General features: G+C 45.4%; 1 protein-coding gene and 1 long non-coding RNA gene across 2 annotated transcripts; one reads left to right on the forward strand and one right to left on the reverse strand.

Moving 5' to 3' along the window:
* Nucleotides 1–4,051: 4,051 nt before the first annotated feature.
* Nucleotides 4,052–7,678, reverse strand: LOC135193181 (uncharacterized). Its single transcript, XR_010309130.1, has 4 exons — nucleotides 7,635–7,678; nucleotides 7,315–7,415; nucleotides 6,969–7,061; nucleotides 4,052–4,195 (listed from the first exon to the last, which is right to left on the reverse strand). It is a non-coding gene; the product is annotated as an uncharacterized LOC135193181 (long non-coding RNA).
* Nucleotides 7,679–7,817: 139 nt separating this feature from the next.
* On the forward strand, nucleotides 7,818–21,833 carry AQP3 (aquaporin 3 (Gill blood group)). The gene is made up of 6 exons (XM_064140408.1): nucleotides 7,818–7,977; nucleotides 16,887–17,013; nucleotides 17,183–17,320; nucleotides 18,565–18,683; nucleotides 19,380–19,597; nucleotides 20,281–21,833. Exons 1-6 carry the CDS (start codon nucleotides 7,870–7,872, stop codon nucleotides 20,447–20,449), a joined length of 879 nt encoding a protein of 292 aa, XP_063996478.1. The 5' UTR covers nucleotides 7,818–7,869; the 3' UTR covers nucleotides 20,450–21,833.
* Nucleotides 21,834–22,128: the final 295 nt, after the last annotated feature.

Here is a 22,128-nt window from a genome sequence, read left to right on the forward strand (position 1 = left end):
CAGGCACAATTTCCATTCCTGCACATGTCCTCACCTGGTAGGGAAAGTTTTGTCATTGCCCTGACTCACACTCTGGGCTGGTAGAGTTTCACTTCAGTTCTGTGTTTTCTGCCTTCAGGGTCTTTGAACTTTCCTGCTGTGGTGCACAGCAGCAGCAGTGTCTCCAATCCAGGACTGGCTCTGCAGCTCTCAGAAGAAGACTGTCTACACAAATCAGTTTATGGGAGAGGTTCCTGCCAAAACCATATTTCAGAGGAGCTGTTTGTAGTAGCTTTCCTTGCAGATGGGTTATTAAAAACCTTTCTTCTGGAGCAATTGGTGCTTTTCCAGTATACAGCAGTTATTCTGGTATGCAACTGCTTACACTGGAAAATGGCTGCTCTGAAGGAATGGCATGTGATGAACAATATTTATTCCTGTAAACTGAGATCAGCTTTAGGATGAAGAGGAAACCAGACATGACAAGGAATCATCAGTGGGAACAGGCTGTGGGCCCATGTTCCAATATCACTCTGGGGCATCCATCCCTATGAGACACTTCTGAATGACTCATACATTCATAGAATGGTTTGGGACGAAAGGCACCTTAAAGATCAGATAGTTTCAACTTCCCCACCACGGGCTGGGGCATCTTCCACTAGACTATGTTGATCAAGGCCACATCCAACCTGGCCTTAAACACCTCTAGGATAGGGGAATCCATGACTTCCCTGGGTAACCTCTTCCAGTGTCTCACTGCTGTGATTATAAAAATAACTTTCTAATATCCAGTCTAAATCTACCCTTCTCAACCTTCAATCCATTCCTTCTTGCCCTATCACTACAAGCCATTGTAAAAAGGCTCTTCTCAGCTTTCTTGTAGGCCCTTTTCAGATACTGAAAGGCTTCCATAAAGCTTCACTTATGTCTTTTTTCTTCCAGGCTGATCGGCCCCAACTGTTGCAACCTGTCTCCATAGGAGTGCTGCTCCAGCCATCTAATCTTTGCTGCCCTTCTCTGGACCTGCTCCAGCAGTCCCATGTCTCTCTAATGCTGAGGGACCTCAGAACTGGAAGCAGTACTCCAGGTGGGGTGTCACGAAAGCAGAGCAGAGGGGGAGCAGCATCTCCTTTGTCCTGCTGGTCACTCCTCTCTCCATGCAGCCCAGGATATGTCTGGCCTTCGGGGCTGCAAGCACAACTTGCTCAATGATATGAGTATAGACATGTGAGGTATAGGCTCAGCACAGGATCACCCTTTCCTCCACTTGGTCCTAAGCAGGAGACTTCACGAAGAGCTAATTTCAGGGATTTGAAATATTATTCCCATTACCATGTTGTACTTCAAGTCCAAATCCAGTTTTCCACTGTCAAGGTCATAGAGCTCCAAGGAACCTAAATTAGGACTGAAGTTTCACCCAATTTTCCCCAAACATAGAATCATAGAATCATAGAATCAACCAGGTTGGAAGAGACCTCCAAGATCAGCCAGTCCAACCTAGCACCCTGCCCTATCCAATCAACTAGACCATGGCACTAAGTGCCTCAGCCAGGCTTTTCTTGAAGACCCCCAGGGACGGTGCCTCCACCACCTCCCTGGGCAGCCCATTCCAATGGGAAATCACTCTCTCTGTAAATAACTTCTTCCTAATATCCAGTCTATACCTACCCTGGCACAACTTGAGACTGTATCCCCTTGTTCTATTGCTGGTTGCCTGGGAGGAGAGATTGACCCCCACCTGGCTACAATGTCCCTTCATGTAGTTGTAGACAGTAATAAGATCACCCCTGAGTCTCCTCTTCTCCAGGCTAAACAGGCCCAGCTCCCTCAACCTCTCCTCACAGGATTTGTGCTCCAGGCCCCTCACCAGCTTTGTTGCCCTTCTCTGGACATGTTCCAGCACCTCAACATCTTTCTTGAATTGAGGAGCCCGGAACTGGACACAGGACTCAAGGTGTGGCCTGACCAGTGCTGAGTACAGGGGAAGAATAACCTCCCTTGTCCTACTGGCCACACTGTTCCTGATGCAGGCCAGGATGCCATTGGCTCTCTTGGCCACCTGGGCACACTGCTGGCTCATCTTCAGCTACTATCTACCAGTACCCCCAGGTCCCTTTCTGCCTGGCTGCTCTCAGCCACTCAGTCTCCAGCCTGTAGCACTGCTTGGGGTTGTTGTGGCCAAAGTGCAGAACCCTGCACTTGGCCTTGTTCAATCTCATCCCATTGGCCTCTGCCCACCCATCCAGCCTGTCCAGGTCCCTCTGCAGGGCTCTCCTACCTTCCAACAGATCAACACCTGCTCCTAGCTTGGTGTCATCTGCAAACTTACTGATGCTGGACTCAATCTCCTTGTCCAGATCATGAATAAAGATACTGAACAGGACTGGGCCCAGCACTGATCCTTGGGGAACACCACTAGTGACAGCTGCCAACTGGATGTGGCACCATTCACCACCACTCTCTGAGCTCTGCCATCCAGCCAGTTCTTGATCCAGCACAGAGTGAATCTGTCCAAACCATGAGCTGCCAGCTTGGCCAGGAGCTTCTTGTGGCAGACAGTGTCAAAGGCTTTGCTGCAGTCCGAGTAGACTACATCCACAGCCTTCCCCACATTCACCAGGCAGGGAACCTGATCATAAAAGGAGATCAGGTTGGTGAGGCAGGACTTGCCCTTCCTAAACCCATGCTGGCTGGGCCTGATCCCTTGGCCATCCTGTAGGTGCTTTTTGATGGCACCCAAGATGACCTGTTCCATGACCTTGCCTGGCACTGAGGTCAGGCTCACAGGTCTGTAGTTTTCTGGCTCCTCCTTACGACCCTTCTTGTGAATGGGTATCACATTGGCAGCTTCCAGTCTTCAGGGACCTCTCCAGTGAGCCAGGACTGCTGATAAATGATGGAGAGTGGCTTGGCCAGCTCAGCTGCCAGCTCTCTCAGCACCTTAGGGTGGATCCCAACCGGTCCCATGGACTTGTGAGGATCCAAATGACGCAGCAGGTCCCTTACTGCTTCCTCATGGATTAGAGGGGGACTGTACTGACCCCTGACTCCATCCACCACTTCAGGAGTCCAGCTGTCCTGGAGACAACCTGTCCCACTAGCAAAGATTGAGGCAAAGAAGGTGTTAAGCACCTCTGCCTTTTCCTCATCCTTTGTCACTATGTTCCCCTCTCTATCTAGTAAGGACTGGAGGTTGTCCTTGCCCCTTCTCTTGCCATTCATATATTTAAAGAAACACTTTTTATTTTCCTTGGCAGCCGTGTCCAGCCTGAGCTCCAAGTGGGCTTTTGCCTCTCTAATTTTTCCTCTACAAGAACCCTCAGCTCTGCAAACCGCTACTGTTCCCTGGGGGAATTTCTCCATTTTTCCTATCTCAAGGTGGAGGGCTAAGCAGACACAGAAATGAACAATGAGCTTTGAAAATCCAGACATTCAAGACAGTATGTTGAAATCACTGTACTCAACCCTCCAGCTAGCATGGTTTAGAAAGCTTATAAACTTCCTACCCACTCACTTCCTACCCTACCTTGCTAGGCACGCTGTAATTTTTGCTGTAATTAAATCTTCTGAACATGCCACCATATTGGTCTGTCAAGTAGACCATGGGAAGGAGATGGTGAAAGGTGTCTTTCAAAGGGAAATTTCACAAGGATGAATCCTGTCATGCTTTGACACAGTGACCTCTCTTGGCATAACGGCTTTTGCACCAGGTGACCCATCAGTGCAATGAATGACTCATTACAGATTGATGTGATTCATGCTTCTCTCCTATTGGATTGCACCATCCATCCTGGGGTTGGTAAATCAATTTGGCCGTGACAAGACGTGGAACCCATCAGCCCAGCTGTATATCCATTCAACTGCTTAAGAAAAAGTCTGGTAAAAAGAAAACCTTTGGTAAACTTAGTTTTTTTACAGCCAGAATTACACTGCTGGAGGTTGATTCAGCACTCTGCAGAAACCAAGGAGGTTACAAGGCTGTTTATTTTGTGCCATCAGAGACAGTGGAAAACCAGCTGAAAGGGAACAGCCAAAGATCGGTTCTTCCTTCAAAATTTCACCTGTGTCTTTCTTCTGGAGTGGAGTGACGAAGGAGGCAGCCAAGCAGCAAGGCTGAAATGCAAACAGCAAACTCGGAACCCGGGTGTTAGTTTTGGTTCTTGTCTAGAAATAACAGTTTGAGTACAGCAAGCTTCTTGTGGTGTACTGCATAGTTCTGCAGGAGAGAAAGGAAGGGAGGAAGAAAGTGACAACCATTACAGACAAGTGCTCTGCTGGACCAGGGCCAGAGGTTTCAAATCTTGGCTCATTCCTAGGCATTGCATTATTTGTTGGTCTCATGGTACATGGGATGAAAAGGCTGGGATCTATGGAAAGAGCACAAGAAGAAAATGGTGTCCCTATTTTCATCAGTTAAAGTGTTACATTGCCCCTGCCTCTCCCCTCCCCCAATGTCTTGATTTTTTGGCACTGCGCAGATAAAGAGGGGTAGTTCACGCTATGCACTTAGACACTTCATGTTTGAATTATGCCACAAATGTCAATAAAGGTCTCCTCATGGAGCTTAAATAGCTTTGGCCCTGCCACCATGTCCTGGTTTCACTGGGATAGAATCATAGGATCAGTTTTCTGTTCAGGAATGCTGCATTTTTGAGAAGACTGCAGCATCCAATTGAGTGAGAACAAAGTTGATAAGACACTTTGTTTTCACTTGTGTCCAGACATTGCAAGTGAGTCTCCACAGTGATCAAGATATTTAGCTGCTTTAAGTTAGCCAGATGTTAAAGCTAGGAGGAGCAAAAGCCAGGGCAGCCAACCCAAGCTGGCCAACAGAAATATTCCATGCTGTAGAAGTCATGTTCACTACCAATCAGAAACCTTGCTGGTAACAGTCTCTTCTCTCAGTCACCTCCATCCCTGAAGGATCTTGCTCATCATTCTGCTCCTGTGGCAAACTCTCCCTTGTGCTGTGACTGTCATGTTTTCATTGCAGCTGTGGTGTTCACAGTGCTAGACATCCAGCTGTCACTTCTGGGAGTGTGCATTTTATCACCACTCCATAGGCTGAGTCTAACTTGGTGTCCTTGATGTCAGTATTAGTATTGTTATCATCATTATCATCATCACGTCTTTCCATTTCAACCCACGGATCTCCTCCCCTTTTCCCAATTTGCCTTCCTAAGGAGGCAGTGGTGGTCACTGGGTGGTAGAACAGAAGGAGACACACCAGGAGATCACAGAATTGCAGAATGGATGATCACAGAAAGGAAATGGGATGTAGGTTGTTGTGAAAGAATTGTGGACATTTTCTGTCTTTGAGCCTTTGTGCTATAAAAGATTCTCTTTCAGTATCCATGCAAGGCAATGCTATAGGCATGGGCTTCTCACTGTGTCCAACTGACACTAGGAGAGACCATCAGTCCTGGTGGCCTGGCTTGTTAGTCTTAGTGCTACACCCTTTCTTGTTTACACCTACTGACTTGTGGATGTCTGCTAACCACCCAGGTGGGTACCAGCACCATGTGCACCAGTTACTGCAAGAGATGAGCTTGTTTGGAAACTCATTGCTGGTGACACAAATTGTTTGGTGCTTAGATCATGCGACCCTGCAGTCTAGCTGAATGTTGAAGCAGGGTGATTCCTGTCTTGGCACAGAGAAACTCCAGCACTGGGGCCTTGCAGCCCTTACCCATGCTTTGATTAATTATTGCTTCTGAAAAGATCTTCCGCTTCTGCCGCTGTTACATCACTGTCCCTTCCCCAAGCTCCTTCCTAGATAATAACATGGCTGTCTGTTGGGAAAGAAATTGCATAAGTCTCTATTGCTCATTTTAAGTCATTGGATCTTGGACTGCGGTGATTCACCCACACAACGCCCCAAGAGGAGAATCAGATGTCGCTCTCCTAAGTTTACTGATGGAGAAGCTGAGGTGTGGAAAGGTAAAGGATTTGCTCAGGGTCAGGCAGTGAGTCAGTTGCAGAGCCAGTGTTGGAGTGCCCACCCCACCCTGGATCTCTGGGCTTTCATCTGTCTAGACTTTTTCGAGCATTAGCTTTGATGTTGATGTTACCACCATCTTCTGCTGTCGGCCTGGAAGCCTAGACATCTCCCCTCACTTCAAGCTGTGAAGAAATATCTATATCCTCTGGTCTTATGGCCCTGTCCCTACCACTGGAGCAGGAACAGGATCCAGGACCCAGTATAAATAAATCTCAATAAATTCTATGCCACAGAACACAGCATCTTCACACTGGTGATACAACAAATGGCAAAACAGATGACAGACCTTAGCTTAGGAACTGCCAAAAGGGAAAAGAAACAACACAAAGCTTTGTTTCTGGTTGTGATGGCTTTGCTGCAAAAGCCAAGGTGAAAAGGTCAGAGCGGAGCACAAAGCAGAGGGGAATGCAAGGGGAAGCCAAGAGGGAAGGGGCTGTTGATCCTCCATGGCTCTGGTGGTACACAGCAAGATGGTGAGGGGAAAGATGTAGAGATAAGGTTAAAAATGGATATCCTGACTGCTGCTTTGCAAACTCCTACAGCAGTGAGCGTGTACGAGGCTGACGGAGTACTTGTAATTCAGAGGACCCCATTGATGCTGTTGATACCAGTCTGGGCCTGAGCATAAAGTAGTGAGGAAAATTTCCTGTCCCTATAATTATGTTTGGACTCAGTGTTTCCCTTAATTTGATTCCTCACACTTTATTGCTTTCTTAACCACATTCCTGACACTGCTCCTCAGGCTGGCTGCAGATTCTGCATGAAATAAAGGCCTATTCACCACTGCACTCAAAAGCTCTGCTTTTGCAACAGGAAAGTTGATGGTTAAGTAAGGAGACGAGGAAAAGCTATGCATCTGTGGCTTTGCAGAGAGAAGGAGGGGGAATAAATCCAGGAAAAGAGTCCCCTTCAGCCCAGCAAATTCAGCCCTGCTGCTCTGTGTCAAGCCCTGGTGAGTAAAGAAGCAGAGGGAATTTTTACTACTCACGTAACACAAACCAGATGTCACAAGCAGCATGCGTCCTGTTAGCAGCCCTTACCCCAGATGGTACAGGCTGGGACAGCTTTCATTCAGGTCATCCTATAGAATTGGCCAAGAGTGATACAGAATGTTACTGAGGATAAAAAGGCAGCAAGAGTTGGTTCCTGTGACACAATGAGTCTGTGGGCTCCTCGTGAAGGTCCTGTGATGGGGATTGGCTCTTCACTGGGGGTCTCTCATGGCTTCCATGGAGACTGGACTACTGCCCCAAAGGCCTGGGAGGGTGAGACAAACTGTAATGGTGTGTAAGAGTCTGGACCCAGATGCAAATTTTCACCAAGAAAAGTCTTACCTTGCTTCACAATACCAGTGAGGAGATGCCTCAGACTCACCCCACAAGTGTGTCGGTCAAACCCTCCTGCTTTGTAATTTTGCTGAAAAAGCAGTTGCAGCCTTTGAATGAACAAAAAAGCACTTGTCAGAGGGTACCATGCTCACACAGATGTGTTAAGACATTGCTCAGCCCTTGAATTTAGCTTTTAGGTCTCTAGCTGGGGCAGATATGGCCCCATGATTTAGGTGGTAAGTGACGAAAACAGCGGAAGTTTGAGCAAGACACCTTTGCCATGTTTAATTCCTCCTTCTTCTGACACTTCTGAATCTTTTACTCACCTGTGCAAGCAATAAGGAAAATGAAGAAAACCACCCACTCTGTCTCACACAGAAAAGGAGGAAAAAATTAAGTTGGGCTTGAAGAGCGGGTGGAGGGGGTGTGGTTACCCAGGGGGTGTGTCAGGCATCACAGAACTTATAAGCAAAGGCAGCTCTGCTAGGGAGGAAACCTTGCTGAAGCTTTGCTAGCTTCTGCCTTTTTCCTTGTCACCACTTCAAGGGTACCTCTGCTGTGATGGGACGGCAAAAGGACATTCTTGCTACTATTGAGGAGCATCTGAGGATCAGAAACAAATTAGTGCGGCAAGCGCTGGCTGAATGCCTGGGGACCCTGATCCTGGTGGTGAGTTTATGGTGCAGGGATGCTCTGTAGCCTCTGGATGGAGAACAGAATTTGTCCTTGTAAAGGTTCAGTGCTTCTGCTAGAGCCTGTACTGGAGATGACCCACACTAGGGTACAACCTGCCACATGGGCACTAGAGGAGAAGGCCCTATTCACAGGGAAGTAGTTAATGAAAGCTGCTTTTCATGGAAGAGTGATCCTGGGGGGAGGTCTGATGGTTAGTAGGCTTTGAAGAGTTTGTGGAGGGTATGAGGGGCTTTTGTGCATCTGCTAGGCACAGGGAGCAAAATGTCTCTCTGTAAGCAGCAGCAGCAGCAGCAAGTGTTTTGCTGCACATCATGTAAAATTTCCTTTCTGTCTGCCCTGGAGCACTTTCTTGGCACTGAAATACTTTAGAGTGTCATTGCCCAGGGAAGTGACAGTTTTTTCCTCTTGCTTTGTTTCCCTTGTGCATCCTATAGTGAAGAAGCAACCAGAGTTTAAACCGTTGCAGTGTGTTTTTGCTGATGGTGGGAGGTTCCCCAGTGTCTTATCAGAGGGGCTGCATGACACCATGGCAGCCTGTGTCAGCAGCTGATTGGGAGCTCTATGGGGCAACACTGAGCTGTCAGTGTGTTTTTTAAGTGGTGAATAGCAACAAAACTTTTCTGCCTGGATGGGATATAAGGGATAAAACGGGGTAGATATCTATGTAAATGACTTAGTTTGCAGAACTTTCAAGTCAAAGGCAGAGATGAACAGCTAGAACAGTTGTGAAGAGTGAAGAGCAAATGCTCTTATTGCAAAACCAGGACAGGGATATCTGGCTTTGGGCGTCTGTATCTGAAAATGCAGGACTACGTGGTAGGACACAGGTTTGGTGTGTCAATACTGCAACAGAAGTGAGTTGTTGTTTGCATAACAAATATCTGCGGGTGAAAGTTCCTCTGAAATGGTGTCAATCTAGAGCAATCCTATAGGTATCAGTGGAATGGCTGTGGTTTACACCTCTTTAACTAATGGGAGAACTTCTAAAGGAGAAACCTGGTGGACGAGGGAGCTGAAAGTGAGGGAAGGCTTGATAAGGGAACAACATAAAAGGTCTAACACAAAATGTTCTGCTTTTATAAATAATTTTGTTTTGTGATGAGGAAGAAGGGGAAACTAAGCCTTGTGTGGGAGGATGGAGAGCTCTGTGAAGACCCTGTGAAATACTGCCACTCTTGAAAGAAAAGGGCTTGACACAATATGGTGATTTTTATCATCAGAGTCACCTGGCTTTAGTGATTTGCAAACAAGACCTTTGATTTTTCAGGAAAGGCTAATTTGAAATTAAGGTGGGTAAAAGCTGATAGGAAAGCGATTAACAAGTAGGAAGGTGCTGTCTATGAATCACTGATCTTGCTGCAGTTAGTCTTGGGACTAAAGCAAGGTAAGACTTGTAAAGCAAAATAACTTCTCCTGCTAGTAAAGCTAATATTCCTGGGAAATAAAGCAAGACATTAGTCATGTGGAGATGAGCCCTCCAGAGGGCTCAGAATCCCCCAAATATTATTTCTTCTTCTGACTGTGTTAGACAGCACAACAGAGATCACTTTCCCCTGCAGTCTTATCTCTCTGGAGCAGAGAGGAGTTGGGACATGCTCAGAGCCTGGGTTGGCTCAAAGTTACAACCAAACGAGGGTGGTAGTGGGCACCCATCAGCCAGGTTAGGTAATGCATTGGTAAAAGTGACCAACTTGTGCCTCGTCCTCAGGAACACCACAGCTGTAAATGTGTGTGTAAGTGTACAAGAAAATCCCCTGCCTTTCCCAGAAATTCCTGAGCTAGTGTTTAGGGTCAAAAAAACTGCTGGCTTTGACATGCTTAGCTTCATCTTCTAGGCCTTGTAAAAGTCATCTAGAATCTCCTGCATCAACTCTGTACTGGGTAGAAGGCTTTAGGTACTCTGTGTCCATGATGGGAGGTGGGGTGCACTGATAGGAGAATGGGAAAGTTCTAAATACAGTAAATGCTCCTGAGTTGTCAGCAGTGAAAACCAGGCTGTAGAGAGAGGGAAAGGGTTTCCAGGGCAGCAAGCCTACAATACTAGTCTGATGGAAGTTAATCCTTTTCTATCTTGGAGCTGTTCCAGTCTGTTCTTCTTACTGAAATAGTACAATTCTAATTTTACTTAAACCCCTTATTTATTTGCTCCCTACTACCTGCATTCTTTTGCATCTTTTTGTTGTATCACCTGCCTGAAGTGGTCTTGCAGAAGAAGATTTAGAGGGGATTTGATAAATGTTTATAAGTATCTGAGGGCTGGCCAGGAGAGGGGGGACAGGCTCTGCTCACTGCTCCCTGTGATAGGACAAGGAGCAATGGGTGTCAGTTGCAGCAAAAGAGGTTCTGCCTCAACACAAGGGGGAACTTCTTTACTGTAAGGGTCACAGGGCACTGGAACAGGCTCCTCAGGGAGGTTGTGAGGTCTCCTTCTCTGGAGACTTTCAAGGCCTGTCTGGATGTGTTCCTCTGTGATCTGTGTTAGATAGTATTGTCCTGCTGTGGCAGGGGGGATTGAACTTGATGATCTCTTTGGGTCCCTTCCAACCCCTAACATCCTATGACTGACTACTTCTTTTACATTGCCTGGATAGTAGTTTGACAATCTCTCTTGGGACTAATTCATTCTATACCTTGCAGGAGTCCTTATTATATACCTTTCCACCAGGCTGAGTAGTCTGTGTAGGCATTTAGTTGCTTTTGAGCTTAATAAATACCTGTTAGGGGTTTCAGATAATAAAGTACCTGAAGAAAGTCCTGGAGTCTGTGAAATCGTCTTCATGAGAGATGAAGTTCCCTCAACACAAATACATCTAGAACAGAAGCGAGGATAGACTTAGAGTTCAGTATCATTCACACTGAAATCAACTTCCTGAGCCCCAAGGGAGGGAGCCTGTTTAAAGTTTGCATCTTACTTTAAATTTTACTGTGTAATGTAAAACTTGTCCCATTGTGGATATTGGCATGGTTTCAGTTTATTCCCTCCTCTTTTTTCCCCCCCCCCACTTGCATAATGACTGAAGTGCTCTCAAACTCTTTTCAGAGCCCTGCAAAGTATCTTTGTCTGCAAGATTCAAACCAGTGCATGTGTTTTATTTTTCCTGTTTTTAGAGTAAGTTGTAAAGGTAGCAAATGTTAAAACAAAATAGTGCCTCTTTAGAAGAAAACAAATCCAACTAAGAGCAGCCAAGCCCTAAATGGCAGAAAGGTGAGGTGCTCTCTACTTGCAAGTCACTTTTGCTGCATGCAGCATCTTACACAATGTGGTCTTAGTCTGTGGGTAGTGTCCTCATTGGTACAAGATCAGTAATGCTGATTCTACACTTCTTTGGATAACTAAGATCACTTTTTTCCTCCCACCTTCAAAATGCCCTTTACAAGTGGCACTTCAGATTTGCACTTCATACCTCTGTTGGAAGCACTGCTCGCTGGCAGTAGTTAAGCAATGAAAATGCTGAGGGCGTTTTCCAAGTCGCTTGCCGGTTTGTACTGTACTGTAGCAACTTACTAAAGCTAGACTTCCAGTAGCAGGCCTCCATGCCTCTCTTAAAGATTTGATCTGTTTGCTTTGCCCTGCTGGCTCTGAATACCAATTCTGGACTCTATTTGGTTTTCACATTTGCAGGAGGAGTAATTTGCTGTTTATAATTTATTTCCAAGCCATACTAACTGTGATTCACTGCTGTCAAAGCACACAAAGCAAAACAGTTCCTGACTACTTTTCAGTCAAGACTGTCTTGACATTTTAGCCAAGCAGGGGCTTTTTTGGGGGTCTAAGTGTGCTGCAGACCACAGAAACAAAAATAACAAAGTGGTTGAGATGATTAACATGAAGGGACACTCATTTAACTGTTGGTGTTGCAGAGCCTGAAGTTGCTGCTTGTTCCACTCTCATCTAGTGTGGCAAAGTTGCTGTTCCATCTGTGCTGGTTTTCTTGAACTGAACTTGTTACATTTGGAGAAAGTAATTTTTAAAGTGAATTATATTTAAAGAGTAATTTTGAAAGTTATTTTCATTATAAGTGTTCTGCTAGGCTTTAAAAGAGGCTAGAAATCTTTGGTGTAAGCATGAGAGGTTGATTCTTCCCTGCAAACAGTCTGTGCCTGGAGATGTGGGCAAATGGCAGTACTGCTGCCTTCGACTCACTGACTTCACCAGGAAGAAGTTGGAGCTCTTCATTAACTGGTCAGAACTGTTTCTCCTTCCTGTCTCTGTGCAAAAGCAGGGAGGTTTCTTTTTCCTAAGAATGGGACAGTGTAATTGCCATAAACTGTCCTCAGCAGAGAGGCAGATTTTTCCCAGGAGTTCCCAATTCTGTGACCTCAAACCTCACCACAACCGTGGGTCTTTCTAAGAACTGTAGCCTCCCAACCTAAGGAATACCAGAGATACCATAGTAATAAACGATACTGCTTTTGCATGTGTGAAAAACATGAAATAGTCCATTTCCTCTCTAAAGCCCCATTCTTCTGCTGGCCATTGCTCAGGTTTCTTGTGCTGAGTGCTGCTGCGCTCCCCAGTGCAGCGTAGCTGCAGCATTTACTTACATGTGGCACAGCTCTTATCTCTTGAGACGTGCAGCCCTGCCTGGCTCGTCGGGGACAGTGGGTGGTGCAGAAAGAGGTGTAACACGGCAGACCATCTCCTGCTGCCTTTTGCTGTAAGACTGCTTCTGTCAATGCTGTCTCCAGCTGTGCTGGACAAAAACCCAGACTGGAGTTTAATGTTTCTCCTTGCTTTGAAAATTATAAGCAATGCTCAGTCTGACTGTTGAAGAGGTACTTTGAGGAAAGACAAAAATGACAGTGCTCCTTGCACTTTTTGTGGCAGAGGGGGTCATCCACAAGACCACGGAGTTGACGAGGATCTCTGCATGCTGCTTGAGCAGAAAGTGCAATGGGTGTGGACCTGTCTTCATATCTACCAGGTTGGGCCCTGTGTCCTCTGGAGAGCAGCAAGAGGCCTTTAGGTCCTTGCCTTGAGCTGCACAGGAGTTAGGAGGTGGTTTTAAACTGACTAAATTGATAGTCTTCTATACCCTCCCTACAAACCTGCTACCTTGAGGGGGTTGTAGGATAGTCCTAAGTTTTGTTCTTTTATGAAGAGAGGTGTCCTTTTGTGTGCTTAATGTTTAAGGCTTAAAATCTTCCATGAATATCTCAGGGTCTCCTCCTTCAGAGTGGACTAGTGTTTGACTGCCCTTCTGGCTTCTTCCCCACTAACCACTGTCCTTTCCTGTGAGGACAGACCGAAAGAGTTGGGGCTATTCAGTCTGGAGTAGAGTAGGCTCTGAGGTGACCTTACTGTGGCCGTCCACTATCTGAAGGGGGCTTACAAAAAAGCTGGAGAGGGACTTTCTAGGCTATCAGGGAGTGACAGGACTAGGGGGAATGGAGCAAAGCTGGAGGTGGGGAGATCCAGACTGGATGTGAGGAGGAAGTTGTTCACCATGAGAGTGGTGAGAGCCTGGAATGGGTTGCCCAGGGAGGTGGTTGAGGGCCCATCCCTGGAGATGTTTAGGGCCAGGCTGGATGAGGCTCTGGCCAGCCTGATCTAGGGCAGGGTGTCCCTGCCCATGGCAAGGGGGTTGGAACCAGATGATTCTTGTGGTGTCTTCCAACCCTGACTGATTCTACGATTCAGAGGGCAGCAAGGGCTGAGTGGCCTTTCCCATCCACTGAGGTGATTATGGCAGTTTTACAGTAGGCTCCTTGCCTAATCCCTCGGGCTCTTTCTGGCTAAGGAGGAAACCTGCAGTTCAGGTAATCACCATTCTCTTGGTCTATGCCAGAAAAACTTGCCCATCTTGATTTAGAGGTCAATCTATTTGAAGTCTAAGAACAAATGCACCCAGGCCTCTTGTGTTGCACTTAAAGGCGTGAAAAAGCACCAGCAAAAACACAGGAGGCAAGAAAGCAAAGAAACCTGGCTGCCGTGCAGAGGAGTGCTGAACACTACCTTCCTCCTGAGCCACTAGGGTGGCCTCATTCTTAATTAGCTTTCCCAGTGTTATTATGTACTCCTTTTCTACCAGCTGTGGCTTGTCTCCAGGGCTTTCTGGTGTCCAGCCACTCAGACAGGGTGTTTTTACCTTGGGTGATGAAGCCAAATGGCCATTCTCCAAACATGATCTGGACACAGGAGACTTTAAGAACTCCAGGAACTTGCTACCTTTTCCTGCTTTTGCTGCTGTTGCTTCTGGCTGTCTTCTCCCGTATACAAGCTTTGGAGTTTGCCGTTCCCTTCCACCCTCGAACCAGTTCACCTCACAAATCCTGAAGAACAGGGATTTTTAATTTTTTTTAAATATTTTAATGTAAGGACTTGGATCAGCTCATGAGGTGTGAGAAGTCTCCCTGTTGGCGGGGAAAGCCATTAGATTTGCTGCAGCCAGTAAGCTGAAATTGGGGATCAGGCTCCCATTAACCTGGTTAATGGGTGCATTGGCCTAAATTCCTAGGAGAGTAGTTTTAATACATCAGAGTAATGCTTAGTTGCAGCCATTTTATTAGCACCACTTTAAAGCTGAATTTGAACTTGGCTGGTGGATCATGAGGGTGTAATAGGTGACTGTTGTGCCCACTGCTGTGTGAGGAGTTTTTGTTGGCTGGGATGTTTTTTCTAGTAACTAAATAAGTTAAAAACAAATGTAAAACCGACCAAAACACAGCCCCAAAACTCCAACAGCCCCAATCCCCCAGAATATTTTCCAGAAGAAAGAGTTTTGGAGGCAGATTATTAAAATCAAGAGAATGTGGGGCTGTCTCACCCCTGGGTGTGCAGCATTGTTGTCTGAACTTTGTAGTCTAATAATGCCTAAGGACTTTTACAGCCTTTGCAGACTTAAAAGCACAGGGATAAATGCTGAATTGTTTTTACTTGATCTTCATTGCCCTTTGCTTGCCTTTCAACTTAAACTAGCTGCTTGTAAGCACTTCTTTGTGAGCACTGGAAAAGGAAGGCTTAAAAAAAAAAAGGAATGCTGAAGATCTTCTGTCTCTCACGGCCTGGAAAAAGGAATTGGATGGAAAACTAGCAAAGAGCAGAAGTAGGAATAGTGTGATTAAAAACTGTAATAACCACCACCACAGCAAAACTATGTCAAATGCCAGGGACAGGTATCATGAATAAGAATGTTTTAGTGTTTAGTGGTCTATGTTGGCAGTATAGAACTGTGCACATGCATACTAAAATCCAAACTTGCCCCTAAATATCACCTTACTCTTTATCTGCTGAGGGACATTTTCTACTGTTATGCTGAATTAAACCAAATAGTGCTCAGGGCTTATCTGATAAATAGTTGTAATGCTCCTGTGGAGTGGCTCCAGGGTGTTTTTGCATGGCCCATAGACTCTTTTCTGAGGAAACGCTGGAGATCTATTGCCAGGTGTAGTATGGTGGGGAGGAGGATGGGGAATAACCTCTTGAGAAATAGTGGAGCTGGCATTCCTCCAGGTTAAAGGAAGGCCTTTGAGGTTGAACAGGGAAGTAAAAGGTGAAAAAACTTTACTCTGTGGTTTCTGCAACTAAAAGGTATGTGGCTAAGAAGCCAACCACCATCCACTTGCAGGACTGCCAGTTCTTTCAGACTGAATAACACAAATACCTTAATCTCTAGGAAAAACCGGGGGCAAACCTTACAAAATTCAGATGTTCACTGCAGCATTTCGTGGGCCTGGCCCCTCACTGGTCAGACTGATGTAGTGAGTTGCTTTAGAGAGGAAAACTCTCTTCAAAACTGTCTAAAGCATTCTGGTGCTCATCTGGAGTAAGAGAAGGAACAGATGTCACCATGGCCATCAACCAGTATGTATTTGCTCTGTTGGAGCTGTACTTCTCTCGGTGGTTTGGGAATAGCTGGGAACGATGGCTCTACTTTCTGCACAATAAACAAGACTAATCTTTTCTGCTTTTGCCTGGTTGCACTCTCTGCCACGGTTTCCTGCCTGAGCAGCTTACGATGAAGACACCAAAAGGGCTATTCTGACTGCACCCAGCAGAGAGCAGTGCTGGCTGGTTCCTTTGTTCTTTCTACACCATATCCCGTGTTGTGGACCTGGTTACTAGACAAGAGACACCTCTACACAAAGTGCCCACCTTATAAACCAGCCAGTAACCTTACCTGCTTGGTCCTTTCCCAGCAGGCTGAGTGAAGTGCTTGCGTTGTTAGTAATTCACCCATAGTAAAGGGGATGGAAGGGGATAAAAGTTAGGTATATGTATTGGCTTTGACCCTGACCTGGATTGTGTTGCTCCACAGGCATGTCCAGTTTTGGCAGCAGAGATGAAGATGTCTATAATCCCTGTCCTAGTTTAAGATGCTCTCAGTATCTGTTGATATGATAATTACTGCTATACACCAAGAATCAGTTCAGATGGAGTCAGTGGAAGATGAAAGGAGAGATGTTATCAGGAGTAGGGCACCTACCTTACACAGTGGGAATGTGAGCACTGTGGATATCTCAATCCAGGATGATATTTAGTGGTTCTTTTCACCTACCACCTTAAAATTAGATGGTTTAGCAAAACTTCCAGCAACTAGTCACGCAGTCTTGCTTTTGGTTTTGGCCCTGACTCTGGTTCCCCCTGCCAGGGGATAGGCATGTGCTGTGTCCTTTTGCATTCCCTGCTCTCACTGGAGATAACATAGAATCATAGAATGGTTTTGATTGGAAGGAATGACTGAAAACAATCTAGTCCAAAACCCCTGCAGTGAGCAGAGACATCTTCCATTAGATCAAGTTGCCCAGATACTTTAACCAAAGACAAACATTGCAAAGGCTTAGAGTCATGGGTAGGCTCTGATAGTGCAAGCAGCTGTAAGTGAAGCAGTCACAGGCTCTGTGAAACAGAGGATAACTTCAGTCTCTTCTTCTTTCCTTAGCTGTTTGGCTGTGGCTCTGTTGCACAGATTGTGCTCAGCAGAGGGACTCATGGAGGTTTCCTGACTGTCAACCTGGCCTTTGGCTTTGCAGTGACACTTGGCATTTTGATTGCAGGACAGGTATCAGGTAAGCTGGGCTCTGCATGGGCTGGATTTCACTTGTGACAACTGTTGTGTAGGCTTAGAAGGCTGCACTTCTGCTGTGTGGCACCGTAATGGAAGCAAGTGTCCCTTGGTTCATCTTTGTGATCCAAATTCTGCCTGTAAAGTTGCACTAAATGCCAATGTCTCTGCAGGTGGACACTTGAACCCAGCTGTCACTTTTGCCATGTGCTTCTTGGCCCGGGAGCCCTGGATCAAGCTACCAATTTATGCTCTAGCACAAACCCTGGGGGCTTTCCTTGGAGCTGGCATAGTCTTTGGGCTGTACTACGGTAAGTGAAGAAACCTCATGTGTTTGTTAGGGTAAGATGACTGCCCTTTCTGACTCACTGCAGGAAGGCTGGTTTCCAGATCAGAGAGAGTAATTTTCTTGCAGATCAGAGATCTGAGAAACCTCTTTATTGTCTTTCTGGGAGGGCTTTTGTGCTTTCATGATGGTGGGTTCAAGCTTCATCAATCAATCCAAAGACCAGCCAGCACTGTCAATGTGTGAGTCTTGGTCCTTGAATAAAGATGACTCGATCACTGGGCATCTGCTCTTGTATCTACTGTCTGGACTAAAGTACATCTTCCAGAAAAGCCTATGAAACCCTAGTAGTGACAGAGATTGTACTTGTGTGTTGCTCAGACCCATTTCATAGAAGTCTTCTGCATTGTCTTGTGGTATTTTCCAGACAGTTAAACTCCTAGTAATTTTTCTGCCTTTAGTGATTCTGTGTCTTGGAGAACATTCTAGAAATCCAGTTTCTCATACATCTATTCCTCCTGAGTGGTGTTCCTCATTACAGGCAATACTTAATGGGCAAGAACTGACCCTGTGCTGGAAATTGCTCTTCCTCAAATAAAGGATGACATTTTAGCTTAGAATTTGCTTTCTGATATTTGTTTCTGCAAGAGGATCATTGTTCCGTGTAGGCTGTTTACTTTCAGAGGTGCTTGTTTTTCTCTCTACTGACTGTGGAGGAAATCTAGACAGCCCATATAGCTTAGCTATCCAGCTTCTGCATGGTGGTAAGGCAAGGGATTGATTGCCCTTCAAGATAGCCTTGAGACTTGAAACTGCTTGTATATTGGCTTAGAGGAAAGTGCAAGATCAGCTTAAATCCTGTTTGCTGCAGATCAGATTTGTACTAATACCTCACATCTTGACACCAAAATCAGATACTACAGGCATCCAGGCACCTTTTGGGGGAGCTTTGGAGTCACATTAGTGTTTACTTTCTGGCTGTCTTTCATGGGCCTGGCAAACAAGAACTATTTGGAATACAGACTTAGGTCACCTGCGTGAGCCTGGTTGTAAAATGTAGTGCTGAATCATGCCTTAAGTTCTCCAAAGGAGTCTTTGCTCTGCCAGAAATGGTTTTGCAACACATACCAACAAAGTTTTCAGGGAATCCTATCTCAATATTTATGGCTCTGTGTAGCCTACATTTTAGTCATCTTCAAAGCAGATTCTTCTCTGTTGGAAAATCATTAATCTCTCCAATTCCTTCTTTCTTGATCCTGTCCTGTCTAGATGCCATCTGGGCTTTTGGCAGTAACCACCTGTATGTAACAGGACAGAATGGCACTGCTGGTATCTTTGCCACCTACCCTTCTCAGCATCTGAACATCGTGAACGGATTCTTTGACCAGGTAAGGGGGCACTGGAAGGATGCAGAGGCATTTGAAGAGGATGCAGTGGTTCTGAGCCTCTTGAATTGCAACTTAAAAGGAAGATACACAGAAAGGTTTTTGGACTTGACACAGATGTTTCATCAGCCTGAAGGGAGAGTAGAGTCAGAAAGGACTTTTACAGGAAGAAAGCTAGTGTTAAGGGGACTAATCAGTGATATGGCATTGGCCAGGATACTAGTGAAAAGAGTACCACTTGCTCTTAGCTCCTGAATGCACATAGTATGAGAGAAGGCTTTTCCTCACTATCACAATACTACTGTGGCTATTGCGCAGCTCAGAGGTCAGCTGAATGTGGTGGTTGGTGTTGGAGGTGACTGTCTCCTTCTTAAAGTTGCCACCAGTTGTCACAAAGAGACAGCAGCTAGCCAGTTGTGGCAGATTGGAAGCAGGTTCAAAAGATATCTTCAGCTTTTCTGGCAACACAGAGTAAGAAAAGGCGTGGGCTTCATCAAGCTTGTGGACTGCTAGGGGAAGCATGTTGCGCTATCCCATTCCTACAAGTGCTGAGTCTGCTGTGGTCTGATAATACTGTGGGATAATTTAATGCAGCTCTTCCAGTTTAGAGGATAAGCTCTAAATGCATGGAACCCCATGGAATTTAAATAACTTTGTTAAACAACTGATCTGGACCAAATATTTTTCTCCCCTCTCCAGTTCATTGGCACTGCTTCCCTGATTGTTTGTGTCTTGGCTATTGTTGATCCCTTCAACAACCCTGTCCCCACTGGGCTGGAGGCTTTCACAGTTGGCTTTGTTGTCCTTGTTATTGGAACATCCATGGGCTTCAACTCTGGCTATGCTGTCAACCCTGCCAGAGACTTTGGGCCTCGTCTCTTCACAGCCATTGCTGGCTGGGGTGCTGAAGTGTTCTGGTAAGTGTTTGTCAATAGAAACCTTTTACAAGGGGAAAAAATTACAAGTGCAAATGTGTAGTAGCTCTATCTCTATGAAGAGTCCAAGCATGCATGAGGTGTCTTAGGGCTGTATAAATGTTTTTAAGATGCTGCTCTGCTCTGTTTGATAAGACATTGTAGAAGCTGAGCAGTTTCCAGTGATGAGAGCAAGTGACCAAACTGCTATCAACAAGGAAACTTAAGTGCACACCATGAGAAATTCAGGTGTGTGTAGAGCATGAGTCTATACCACAAAAAAAGGAAAAAAAAAAAAGATAAAATTGAGTGTTTAACAGATGGATTTTATTGCTGGAGACAGTTAAGAAACCCACAAGCAATGCAGGCAACGTGCTATCAAGGGATGCTTTCCTGAAAGCAGTGAAGAGAAGTGAGTGTGGTTCAGGCACTGCAACTTCCAAGACTTTATCTTATTCAAGAAATGAAAGAAGTCCTGAAAGTAACTATTCTGAGTTGCTTGTCACCTTGCAGTGGAGGGCAATATCTGCCTAGGAAATGGCTGTGAACAGTTGGGTACTATTGTCTTGTAGGTCAGTGGTGATGTTTGGAGATGATCAGATTTTGCACCGTTCCAGATAAACCCACAAATGTTCTAATGCTTAAGCTGCAGTTCTTACCTCATGCACTTTGTTTTTTATTTTCAGGACTGGTAAGCAGTGGTGGTGGGTTCCAATTGTTGCTCCTTTCCTTGGTGCCGTCGCGGGAGTGATAGTCTATCAGCTGATGATTGGATGTCACGATGAGCCTTCTCCACCAGCCTTTGAGCAAGAAACAGTCAAGCTGTCTAATGTGAAACACAAGGAAAGAGTCTGAGGAAGCTGCCACACAGATCTGGCAGACATTCATTACTCAGGACTGCAGCTGGCAAAGAGGAGGAAGGAGTTAAGAGCTTCAAGAACAACAGGAAAAGTTCTTTTTCCTGTCTCAATATATTCTAGCCTTTTTTTTTTTTTTTGTGTGTGCATATCCCTGATGCATTTGCTTTTAGGTATATTCTTGTGAGCCTTGCCTCAAATACAGTATAATATAGTCTTTGCCTAGCTGAAGGGTGTTGAGGACAGTAGGATCCAGGACAGAAGTAGGCATTTCTGCCTGACACAGGCCAATCCTTCAGGAATCTAGAGCTGGGTTTGGGCTGTGTTTCTGGTCTTGCCTGTGAGCTTGGACACCTTTCCCCCAACTGTCTGCAGAGTGGAGATCCTATAAAATTCAAATTGTTTTGCTGGCATAGAATGGAAAATCCTACATCCCAGGGTGGGGTGGGGGAGGTGAAAGCCTGTGATTCTGCTGTGGATCAAATGTGTGCTTGGTGTTTCTCTAAATTTGGTGCCAAGAGTGAACTTGCCTAAAGAATTTTCTATTGGCCAAACTTCCTATAACTCCTGTGAATTCCTAGAACATTATATCAATCAGCTGATCCATAGTGTCAGAGCAGAGAGTGAAAATGCAGTGGGTCTTAATTTAATAGCAAGATAGAAGTGTTTACAAACCACTGCTCCCTGGTGTTCTAGTAATTCCTAGTATTACCAGGTCCAAAAATATAGTTCTTCTCCTAGCCAGGGGCTAAAATGGAAAGAAAGCTTGGCTCCTTTCTTAGTCAGCTTTGTGCATAAACTACAAGAAGTTAATGGCCAAGTTTTGCTGAAAACATGGTTATTGCTAAAGTTGTGTGCATTCATGTAAATTTTGCAATACTGGTGTGTGTTTTTTTTTTTTTTTTTAATACAATCCTTAAAGCTGTTCTAAATATCAGGGTTGGGAAGAGTTAATTTAAAGATGTCGGTGAACTGCCACTTCACTGAGAGCCTTGAGATACTGTTGGATTTTCCTGGGATGGCTTTGGATTAGGGCATTTTGTTTCTGGAGCAGCTCCTTTTCTACTTTGCAGAATTTGTGGGATATCCTTAGTACTCATGGCTGAGAGATTGAGGTCAGGCATCTCTTGTCCTTGCAGTGCTGGCATCTTCGGGGATTTCTGGCTCTCCCAATACCACATTATCGCAGAGTATTTGAAACGTAGTATCGGTTGTGAAAGGGTTTAAAAGTCCCATACATTACAGAAACCTTCAGAGCTCGTTTCTTTAATGTGTGAATTCCTTGAAATATGTAACTTTGTACACATTTCCAGTTGCTGAATGATATATCTGTGTTTTTTTGCCTTTTTGAAAAAATAAAATGTTGATACCTGCACTGTAAAGCTCTAGTGCTGGTTGTAGCTTTTAGTGGCTGTCAGCAAACTTCACTGTGGACAGGAAATCATCTACAGCACCATCTTCCTCAAGTTCTTTTCCTCTTCTGCAGGAGCAAAAATGCATTAACCCTTTCAGGCAATACATCTGTGTGCATGCTTCGTTTGTGCTGTGTTCCTTTCCCCTTTGAGGGTAGGCTTTTGGGGGCAGGTGGGAGGAGATCACAGTATCACAGGGTGTTAGGGGTTTGAAGGGACCTCTAGAGGTCATCTAGCCAGGATCACCTAGGGCAGGCTAGGAACT

Source organism: Pogoniulus pusillus, chromosome Z (genome assembly GCF_015220805.1).
Source record: "Pogoniulus pusillus isolate bPogPus1 chromosome Z, bPogPus1.pri, whole genome shotgun sequence".
Lineage (NCBI taxonomy): Eukaryota > Metazoa > Chordata > Aves > Piciformes > Lybiidae > Pogoniulus > Pogoniulus pusillus.